Consider the following 12160-nt stretch of genomic DNA (forward strand, 5'->3'; position numbering starts at 1 on the left):
ACGTTAAAACAAGGGAAAAACTCGAGTCGTTGCGCCAAGAGTTTAATATGAACGTGGAATCCATCTGGGAACACGAATGGGCTCACGCTAAAACTCACGACCCACAGGTACAGCGTTTCCTGTCAGACTTTGAGCCCCCTGAGCCCCTAAGGCCGCGAGAAGCGCTGTTTGGGGGTCGGACGTCGGCCATTCGCCTGCGTTACGACGTCACGGGGCAAGAGCGCGTCCGCTACGTGGATTTCACGTCGCTGTACCCGTACACTCTGGCTAAATGTGAATTCCCCGTGGGGCACCCAGAAATCATTCATTCGAATTTTAAGCCTCTGAATGAATACTTTGGCCTGATCAAAGCCACGGTCAACACCCCGCGCGAGCTGTTTTTCCCCGTCCTACCCAGCAGACTGCCAAATGGGAAACTGGTGTTTACACTGTGCAGGACGTGCGCGATCGAGAACAGACAGGAGGGGGCGTGCGGGCATTCCGACGCAGAGCGGGCATTGACAGGCGTGTGGGTATCTGCGGAGCTCAATCTGGCTTTAGACAGGGGGTACTCGCTCGTTAAAATTCACGAAGTGTGGCATTTTCCCCAGACCAGCGGCGACCTGTTTAGAGATTACATTAAAACCTTTCTCAAAGTGAAGCAGCAGGCTTCGGGCTACCCCGACGACGCGACCGATGACGTGGGTCGCAGGGAGTACATAAAAAACTATCTCGAGCGTGAGGGGATCGAATTGCTTCTGCTTAACTCTCTGTGGGGTAAACTGGCGCAGAGGAGCAACATGCTCCAGACATGTATAGTGTCTGACCCGGGGGAATTTTTTAATTTTTTCTGCTCGGACCTGTACGAGATTTCCAGCTTCGCGTTTGTCAACGACGAGGTCGCCCTCATCCGCTGGCGTTTCAAGTCTTCCTACAAAGTGCCGCCGGGAAAGACTAACATATTCATAGCGTGTCAAACTACCGCGTGGGGTCGGTTGACGCTTTACAAAGAACTGGAAAGATTGGGGCGGAGGGTGCTGTATCACGACACCGACAGCATCGTGTACATAAGCAGGCCTGGTGAATATGACCCGACCTTAGGCAATTACCTGGGCGAGCTGACGTCCGAATTAGCCCCCGACGAATACATTGCTTCGTGGGGTGCGCTGGGACCAAAAAGTTACTGTTACCGACTCAACAACGGGAAAACACAAATGAAATGTAAGGGTATAACTCTAAATTACGAAACCTGTCAAAAGGTAAACTTTGACAGTATGATCGGATTGATTGAAAACTACATCGGAGGTTGTAGGAATAACCCCGCTATAATGACGCAGTACAACAAAATCGAACGCGACATGAAAAGCTTTCGCCTGTTTAATAGGCCTCTAGATAAAAAGGTCAGGGTCGTCTACGACAAACGCAGATTGCTGGCTAGCGGGGAAACTCTGCCTTTTGGTTACTGAAATGTAAAACTAGCAGCATCGCAAAAGGGCTTTTAAAGTTTTTTCTAAAAATCAAAGATGTTCATTTGTTTTAAAATGAAAAGTTTTTTTCAAAGATGTTTTTTAAAATCAAAGTAAGATGTACAAATGTTTTAAACTGAGAAATGTTCCTAGTAAGATGTTTTTAAAAATGAAAAGTTTTTTACAAAGATGTTTTCTAAAAATCAAAGATGTTTTTAAAATGATCATAGTATGATGTTTTTAAAATGTTCATAGTAAGATGTTTTTAAAAATGAAAAGTTTTTTCCAAAGATGTTTTTTAAAATCAAAGATGTTTTAAGATGTTTTTAAAATGTTCCTAGTAAGATGTTTTTTATTTTCAAACTTGTGTACTGAAATGTTTTGTACATTTATCACAAGAGTTTTTATTAAAAACTTACCCATGCACTCTGTGTCTGTGAAAGCTGACACCCCTCCAGCAGTGGTTTGCACGTGTGTGTGTGTGTGTGTGTGTGTGTGTGTGTGTGTGTGTGTGTGTGTGGAGTAGGTGTATATTACATTGTGGGGACCAAATCTCCCCCACAATGTGACAAAAACCTGTTATTTTGATGTTTTTGGGGGCATTTTCAGGTACTCACAAAGATCTGTAAATACAGTCAAAAAACTAAAAATGCCAAAAGTCTTGTATTTGGTTTGGTTACATATGGTTAAGGTTAGGGGTTGGTAGGGGTTAAAGTTGTCATGTTGGGATTACAGTTTTCCCCATAGAAATGAATGGAGAGTCCCCACGAAGATATAATTACACAGCTGTGTGTGTGTGTGTGTTGTGTGTGGTATCAGATCAGTCCCTGAGAGTTCAGTAGTCAGACGCCATGTTTCTGAGTCTGGTTGTGGAGGCCTGAATGCTTTTCCAGATGCCAGAGTGAAAAGATTATGTGAGGGGTAGGTGCGGTCATCCACAATGTTGGTGGCTTTGCGGATGGATGAAGAGGATGAAGAGGAGCATCAGAGGAGCCGATCGTTCCCGATTACATCACTCTTTTAAAGAGTCCCTGATTGGTGGGCTCTGACGAGGAGGGGTGACCTAAAAACTCCAAACCATTTATCCATCCATCCATCCATTTTCCAAACCGCTTATCCTACTGGGTCGTGGGGGGTCCGGAGCCTATCCCGGAAGCAATGGGCACGGGAACAACCCTGGATGGGGGGCCAGCCCATCGCAGCCAAACCATTTAAGTTTGTGAAATTCATTTTTAATAATTACCAATTTCAGAAAAATATGAAATGTTTTGTAAAGTATCAATTTATTAATCATGTATTTAAACAAATAATGACCAGTATAAAAGACACATACAAAACTGTACAAAAGTCTTGGGCTGTCGAAGAAAATGATGTTCAAATGATCTTCATCTTGGTCTAGAATTATAATATTTACACTTACATTTACAGGATTTGGCAGACGCCCTTAGCCAGAAATAATATTTCTGGCTAATAATATTATATAATATTATATAATATTTTGTCCGTCAAAGTGTGGCAGCCCAGTCATTTCAAAATCTCTTCTAAAGTTAGTAAAACATTTGCACCAACCATCCAATAGACCTATATATTTTTATAACACAACTCCTATGGCTAATCAATGCATCATTAACATTTGTTTAATTAAATTAATGAATTAAGTGAGCTGGTGGCGGAATTTAACAAATACATGGAATGGCTGGGGTGCCCCTGAGGAGAGGTTTAGGATCCAAAGCGTGGTTCATCTAGTGATCCAACAAGGCATCAGTAACTTTATGGAGAAAAGAAGAAATTCTTGTTAGTTTTTATTGTGTCACTTTTAATTTGCATATATTTTTATGATAATTGTGTTTTTGTTCTGAGCAAATATACACAACCCAATTAAATAGCATTAAACGTTTTCTTTGATGGCCCAAGACTTTTGTATAGTACCATATTTTTTCAGAATCAAGAGACAATTTAATAAAAACCAGTCTTACCTTCACAAGATAACGATTATTAAACATTAACCAGCAGGTGGCAGCAAAGCACTTGTGAATAAGTGGCCAATCCGTGGTTGTACAGGTTGCCAGCAGATAATCAACCCCTCTGTGTTTAACTGACTCTCATGCTATGACTGTACAGACTGAGCAGGGCCGAGTGAGAGAGGCCTCACTGCAGTTAGCATAACCGTTTATTTTACAGCTCGTCTGACTCATTCTGCTCCACGAAGGTCATCTCCTCTGCCAGCTTCCTCTGATCCAGGGAGACCCACACTACTGTAAATGCTGCTGAATGCTTACCTCCGTTTTTCATTATCCCCTCCTTCTTCATCATGTGCAGAGAAACAGGAGAAAGGATAGTTAATAAAAAGCAGGGTTTGCACTTTCGCCTCACTCCTCTGGCACGTGTACTCAAGTCTTCGTTGGAGTTCCGTGTGTATGGAGTTTGCATGCTCCCCCTGTGTCATTGTGGGGTTCCCTCCAGGGACTCTGATTTCCCGGTAGGTGTGCTTGTGCGAGGGAATGGAGTGTGAGCGTGTCCTGCAATGGGTTGGCACCCTGTCATGGGATGTTCCCTGCCTTGCGCCCATAGGGACCCTGAGTTAGACAAGCAGTTTCAGACAATGGATGGATGCAGCACTGGAACAGATATTACAGAGTACAACTGTAACACTGGTCTACACTGCAATGAAAAACCACCTACAGACATGTTAGTCAGTCTGCACACCATTAGTAACAATTCATCCTCACAAAGATGAAAAAATGCCTGAATTATGTTGCAAGCTACATGGATTTGTCTGGATTTGTATACATGACAAGTGACTGGCTGTATGTCTGTGGAAAACGCTGTGATTTTTGTCATATTACAGACTGATCATAAACTAGAAGACACACATTCAATATTAAAGACACCAATTAGCCTGACTGTGCGTTTTTGGATTGTTGGAGGAAACCCACACAGCATGTGGAGAACATGCAAACTCCACACAGACAGAGCAGAAGCCAGATTCAAACCCCTAAACTTGGAGGCGTGAAGCAACAGCGCCGCCTACTGGACCACCGTGCCACTATCATTGAAACAATAATCCCAATAAATAACTCTGTTTCACAACAGCTGATAAATAGGGGATTATCCCCACAAAGAAGCACAAACCCCTTCGTGAGTGAAACTGCTGGGTTGATTAGTATGTATCTATATTCAAGCATAAATAATTCACAGGCAGATTTAAATCAATTACTTATGTTTAACAGTAATATGAACTGGAATCTGCAGGATTCCAGCAGCACACCAATACCAGCCAGTGTCCTTCCTCTCCAGCCCACTCATTGTCACAATGAAGGTTTTATTTTCTGTGTCATCCCTGATCAGGACAGGCCTCCCATGCAAACTCACTGATCTCTCTGATGCACAGGAGCCCCCAATCTTACACCACATCCTTTGTCTTTTGTTGTTTCCATAGTAACACTGTCTCCATCCACACCCGTCACCTCCTGTTTGTCCACTGACAGCCCTGGAGGACTTCAACACACAGGTAAAACACTCAAAGACTTGCACAGCAATGAAATGTTTTATGAATGTCAGCCCATTACAACATACATACTGTATGTAAATGTTTGGCCAATAAACTGACATTTTTTAACATATTGCTTATCATATTTAACCTCATGAAGTCGCCCGATTTAGCTGACACTGTTACTTCTTCCAAGTCTCGTTTATCATATTGAATTAAATTAAAATGCAGATTTTTAAAATATTAAAACATTTTTCCATCAGTGTTTGTGTTAAGGTCCTTCCTTTTTGACTCAGTGACATGTTACATACTGTGCATCTCATTGGCTACAGTCTGCAGTACAGACATCTTACCATCAGTGACTGACAGATTAACCTGATCAGAGAGGCTCCACTGATCTTCACACCACACCAGTACCGATCGGAGTCCTCAGCTGTCAGATTGTTGATGGTCACAGTGAAGACTCGCTGGTCAGGATCATCTCTGACTCACACTTTACCCTCCTGTGGAGAGTCAGTGTGTACTATGGGAGTACATGACCTCACATTATACACTCTGCACCAGTATTTCACATGAGTTTTATATCTGTCACCATAGGAACATGGGATTGTTACAGATCATCCACTCTGTACATAGGCCCATTTCACTGTAGACACACTGTCAGCACCTGTGGGGAAAATAATTAGCTGAATAAGGATTTTCCATCTCATGACATCTCTAAGTAATTATGCTTGGTTTGTGTAATACTTAGATTAGGTCATGTGTAATTAACAGAACAGTGATTATGTATAAAAGTCAAAGACCATCATTTTACTATAAGAACAAGGAAAACAAAACTAGTGTCTGATCTTGGGAAGGGCTTCAGCAGGATGTGGGATCGGGAATCTGAGCCTGGCAGTGTGTTCTAGGGTCTGAGAGGAAAACCAGGACCTTAAATCCCTAGTAAAAGGCCTAGATGAGGTGAATGAATGGGCTTGTCACTGTGTGGGATGGCCACACCCCTTCAGTACTATGGCCTTACTTGTAAACATATCCAGTCCTGTGATACAGGCCCTCTCATATTCCCTCTATACATGCTTCCTTTGGGCTCTATTTGTGAACGTTATTATGTAAAATATCATTGCTATGCTGGTGATACGCAGCTCTATCTGCCATTAAAACCTGGTGACTGCTGCTCTCTGGTGGCCCTTTCTAACTGTCTGGAGGATATTAAGAACAGGACAGCAATGACTTTCGTCCAGATTAATGAAAACAAGACAGAGGTAATGAGTTTTGGTCACTGTTCATGATCTCAGAGAACAATTAGGGCCTCATTCAGAAAACTTCCAGTCACATACTAAAAATCTTGGTGTCATCTTTGATTCATCACTGAGTTTGATAAACAAATAAATGCTGTTGTGAAGGGGTGTTTCTGTCAGCTGAGTTCAATAGCCTGGCTTAAACCACACCTTTCAGCCAAAGACCTGGAGAGTTACTCCTGCTTTTATCCTGATTGGGTTACTGCCGTTCTCTGTACCCAGGTTTACCAGAAGCATCTTTATTCTGACTACACCTTGATCAAAACGGTGCTACCAGGCTCTCAACAAAAAATAGACACCAAATTTCCCCTGTGTTGGCTGCACTGCATTGGCTACCTGTTAAGTTTTGAGAATTTCTGAGAATACAGTTGAAAGATTTCTTATTTCTTTCTAAGGCGATACATGGCATAGGTCCCCAGTCCGTCTCGGAGCTAATTCAGCCTTACACCGCTTCTTATTAGATGCATCTCTGTACTGACCCTGCACACACAGGAACACATTTTATTTATCTATTTAATCTGACTATTCTGCTTTGCACATCATGTATTTAACATTTATAGTGATTTTATATTTATTACTAGATTATTGTATAACTTTTGCACTGTTTTTTGAACTTGGTTGTTGCTTAGCCTTGTTTTTCCATGGAGCACCATTATACCAAAAAGAATTCCTTGTAGGGTCAACCTACTTGGCAATAAACCACAGTCTGATTCTGATTATTTTTTGTGTAACATTGTGTAACATTGGCCAATGTCTCTACTTTTACTATATATTTATATTATTTTGACCTACAGCACTTTGGCACAACATAGATTGTTTTTAAATGTGCTATAGAAATAAAAATAATTCAACTTGATATAGAAACGTATTTCAAGTCATCCATCTTGCCGAGATGGGGGTTGCGCTGTGACCCCTGGTGGACAAATTATGCAGCAACAGCACTCATATCATGGTTGAAAGTTCTGTCTTCAGTCTCTCTGTTTCTTTTTAGTTATCATTAATTGGCCATTATAAACCAACTGCTGATAGCGATTTATCACAGACTCCTGCATTAATGAATTAAAATATTCATGATGAATAAAAAAGATGAATTGGCGCTAATGTGTATTTTTACTGTCTTATTGATGAGATAAATATTACAGTACACGGATCGCTCTGGTGTCTCAGAAATTGTCTCCATTTTTTCATACCAATTTATCATTAGTACAGTAGTGCTTGCAGTTCACAAATGCTTTGGCCTACAAACAATTTGGTTCACAAAAACAAAATTTGGTCAATGAACAAACTCGACCAGATTCCTTTTTTTATACTAGTGTAACACCGGCGGGGCGCATATCCCAGCATGCCCCGCGTACAATTGTAAATAGAAGGACCACGACAGGCACCCAACAAGCACCGAACCCAAATACACAGATGGGAAACACAATGTTGTCAGAAGCTGAACTGCGAAATGCAGATGCAGTGAGAGATTTACACACACTAAATACACGTTAGGATCGGACAGGGTATACACACAAGACATGGGCAAAGTGTAAAGTGAGGTAGACCTTCATGGGTCAGTCCATTGCAGGGCAATGGAAGCTGGAGAAATGCCATGTGAACAGCAGAAATGTGGTCATACAGGATGTGAGGGTGAGACTGTGTGCTGTATACAGAGGGTCTGACCTCACGGCTTTGTTTCAGTCTTTAGTATTGTGATGACATTGTGATAGCCCAGTGATAACTATACTGGATGGGTGGTACCCCTTTAAAGAGCAAGGGGAGATGGGATACCATTGTGGTATGCAAGCAGGTCCTCAGGGTTGTCACACATGTTTTTCTGAGGTGTACACTGCTGGTTGCTTGAGCCCCTGGATGAGACACTGGTCAGTGCCCTGCAGAATCGCTGTGAGCAGTGTGAGGACTTCTGCCCTCTCAGGTCAAATTCACTTGCGCCAAATGTAGGGATGATGGTCACTGGTTCTGCAAACACGGCAAAGTTTGAAACACTAAATTTTTTTTTCATGAATAAAACATACTTGTGTTTCCATATGTTTTGTGAATGTGTGTCTTTCATATGTGCAGGTCAGTCAGTGTGTGGGATATTTTGTATAGATATGGCAGACTTTTGTGAAGGTTTCCATGTCACACACAGAGGTTTAGCCTGCCTTGGATTTTAGCTGCTCTGAGTAAAAAAATGCAAATGTGCCAGGCCTCAGAGGTAATGGGTGTGTTTAGACAACAAAAGCAGGAGGACAATGGCCCAAGAAACTCTCAGCAGGGATGCTAGTAGGTGTTAGGCCCAGGGAATTTACGAAAATACGCGTAGATTTGGCAGTTCTAGTGTTGACTGGAAACTGCGCCGTGGCCGAGTGGTCTCATTCGCCCGACTCAACGTAAACGGCCTTCCGAAGTTAGGTGTATTCTGTTCTCCGAAGTAAGGCGTGGGTTCGAATCCAACTTCCGACAAAAGTTCTTCAATCACTACGCCAGCAACTGGTTAGCTCTAATTGCTTTCTTTTATTTTTGCGTTTCAGGCAAAACTACATAACACTTAAAGACACTTCCGGCATGTAAATGGAGAACGAAATTATAGTTATACCGAATCTCCTACACACAATACCAAGGTTACCAACTTTGCTCAGCTGACCGGAGTCAGACGTTCAATTCGCCACAAGTCTGCACACCCAGACACACGGATATAAAACCTATGTAACAGTTGTGTTACCTTTTAAATAGTCTGTAGGTTTTGCAAACTACTCCAACGCCTTTGGTGTCGCTGATTTTACGTTTATACTAGTGTAAAATAGACTTGCCGTAAGATTTCTTTGCGCAAGCCTGAGAGTCTGAAAACACGTCACACCAGATGCATGAGAGATGGAAACTTGCCGTAAGATTTCTTTGCGCCAGCCTGAGAGTCTGAAAACACGTCACACCAGATGCATGAGAGATGGAAACCTGGAATATTCAGTCGAATTAGATCAAATATGATGCTAAGTTAGTACTAAGTTAAAATATGTTCCGGACTTGTAACATGCACCCATGATTTGGAACAGTGGCCAGGCTGTCTCTGGCCACGCCCCCTACAGTCAGTCCGGCCCCTGCCTTTTCCAGCGTCGAGTCGGGAAACTTCGACGCGTTTCGTACCGCTGGCACGAGTTCGGCTGCTTCGTTTCAAAATGTTTAATGTAGAACAGCGCTATGAAAGCAAATGTTAAAAGACATTATGTCAGGACTTTCACTGAAGGCAGCAGAGCATCATATGTTACTGCTAACGTTTCGTGTTGTGTTCAGGTTGTTAAATAACATATACTGTCATTCTGATTTCTTTAGATAAACATTGACTTCATTCATATTGTTATTGATTTATCGACAGACCATCATACGTTTTAGACGTTATAATAATAACACTCTATTGATCACCAAAGAGAAATTCTCTCCTTGCCTGCCCCCTCTTACTGTCCATGATACACAAGCACATATGTAGAAAAACGTCAGCTTGGAAGCCAAGGCTGGACTTAACCTACTCCTTAGGGTTTAACTGGAAACTGCCCCATGGCCGAGTGGTCTCATTCGCCCGACTCAATGTAAACGGCTTTCCGAAGTAAGGCGTGGGTTTGAATCCAACTTCCGACAAAAGTTCTTCAATCACTACAGCAGCAACTGGTTAGCTCTAATTGCTTTCTTTTATTTTTGCGTTTCAGGCAAAACTACATAACACTTAAAGACACTTCCGGCATGTAAATGGAGAACGAAATTATAGTAATACCGAATCTCCTACACACAATACCAAGGTTACCAACTTTGCTCAGCTGACCGGAGTCAGACGTTCAATTCGCCACAAGTCTGCACACCCAGACACACGGATATAAAAGGCTGGACTTAACCTACTCCTTAGGATTTACCTGGAAATTGCCCCATGGCCGAGTGGTCTCATTCGCCCGACTCAATGTAAACGGCTTTCCGAAGTAAGGCGTATTCTGTTTTCCGAAGTAAGGCGTGGGTTCGAATCCAACTTCCGACAAAAGTTCTTCAATGACTACAGCAGCAACTGGTTAGCTCTAATTGCTTTCTTTTATTTTTGCGTTTCAGGCAAAACTACATAACACTTAAAGACACTTCCGGCATGTAAATGGAGAACGAAATTATAGTTATACCGAATCTCCTACACACAATACCAAGGTTACCAACTTTGCTCAGCTGACCGGAGTCAGACGTTCAATTCGCCACAAGTCTGCACACCCAGACACACGGATATAAAACCTATGTAACAGTTGTGTTACCTTTTAAATAGTCTGTAGGTTTTGCAAACTACTCCAACGCCTTTGGTGTCGCTGATTTTACGTTTATACTAGTGTAAAATAGACTTGCCGTAAGATTTCTTTGCGCAAGCCTGAGAGTCTGAAAACACGTCACACCAGATGCATGAGAGATGGAAACTTGCCGTAAGATTTCTTTGCGCCAGCCTGAGAGTCTGAAAACACGTCACACCAGATGCATGAGAGATGGAAACCTGGAATATTCAGTCGAATTAGATCAAATATGATGCTAAGTTAGTACTAAGTTAAAATATGTTCCGGACTTGTAACATGCACCCATGATTTGGAACAGTGGCCAGGCTGTCTCTGGCCACGCCCCCTACAGTCAGTCCGGCCCCTGCCTTGTCCAGCGTCGAGTCGGGAAACTTCGACGCGTTTCGTACCGCTGGCACGAGTTCGGCTGCTTCGTTTCAAAATGTTTAATGTAGAACAGCGCTATGAAAGCAAATGTTAAAAGACATTATGTCAGGACTTTCACTGAAGGCAGCAGAGCATCATATGTTACTGCTAACGTTTCGTGTTGTGTTCAGGTTGTTAAATAACATATACTGTCATTCTGATTTCTTTAGATAAACATTGACTTCATTCATATTCTTATTGATTTATCGAGAGACCATCATACGTTTTAGACGTTATAATAATAACACTCTATTGATCACCAAAGAGAAATTCTCTCCTTGCCTGCCCCCTCTTACTGTCCATGATACACAAGCACATATGTAGAAAAACGACAGCTTGGAAGCCAAGACTGGACTTAACCTACTCCTTAGGGTTTAACTGGAAACTGCCCCATGGCCGAGTGGTCTCATTCGCCCGACTCAATGTAAACGGCTTTCCGAAGTAAGGCGTATTCTGTTCTCCGAAGTAAGGCGTGGGTTCGAATCCAACTTCCGACAAAAGTTCTTCAATCACTACAGCAGCAACTGGTTAGCTCTAATTGCTTTCTTTTATTTTTGCGTTTCAGGCAAAACTACATAACACTTAAAGACACTTCCGGCATGTAAATGGAGAACGAAATTATAGTTATACCGAATCTCCTACACACAATACCAAGGTTACCAACTTTGCTCAGCTGACCGGAGTCAGACGTTCAATTCGCCACAAGTCTGCACACCCAGACACACGGATATAAAACCTATGTAACAGTTGTGTTACCTTTTAAATAGTCTGTAGGTTTTGCAAACTACTCCAACGCCTTTGGTGTCGCTGATTTTACGTTTATACTAGTGTAAAATAGACTTGCCGTAAGATTTCTTTGCGCAAGCCTGAGAGTCTGAAAACACGTCACACCAGATGCATGAGAGATGGAAACTTGCCGTAAGATTTCTTTGCGCCAGCCTGAGAGTCTGAAAACACGTCACACCAGATGCATGAGAGATGGAAACCTGGAATATTCAGTCGAATTAGATCAAATATGATGCTAAGTTAGTACTAAGTTAAAATATGTTCCGGACTTGTAACATGCACCCATGATTTGGAACAGTGGCCAGGCTGTCTCTGGCCACGCCCCCTACAGTCAGTCCGGCCCCTGCCTTTTCCAGCGTCGAGTCGGGAAACTTCGACGCGTTTCGTACCGCTGGCACGAGTTCGGCTGCTTCGTTTCAAAATGTTTAATGTAGAACAGCGCTA

The 12160-nt window shown here is 42.5% G+C and overlaps 1 protein-coding gene across 1 annotated transcript in view; it reads left to right on the forward strand.

Moving 5' to 3' along the window:
* The first annotated feature begins 743 nt into the window (after window positions 1–743).
* Window positions 744–12160, forward strand: part of LOC125705995 (uncharacterized) — a 246424-nt gene continuing 235007 nt past the window's right edge. Inside the window, exon 1 of the mRNA XM_048972410.1 lies at window positions 744–944. Coding sequence (XP_048828367.1) covers window positions 780–944 — 165 coding nt within the window. The 5' untranslated portion in view covers window positions 744–779. The remainder of the gene's footprint in view (window positions 945–12160) is intronic.

This window comes from Brienomyrus brachyistius, chromosome 13 (assembly GCF_023856365.1).
Source record: "Brienomyrus brachyistius isolate T26 chromosome 13, BBRACH_0.4, whole genome shotgun sequence".
NCBI classification, from domain to species: domain Eukaryota; kingdom Metazoa; phylum Chordata; class Actinopteri; order Osteoglossiformes; family Mormyridae; genus Brienomyrus; species Brienomyrus brachyistius.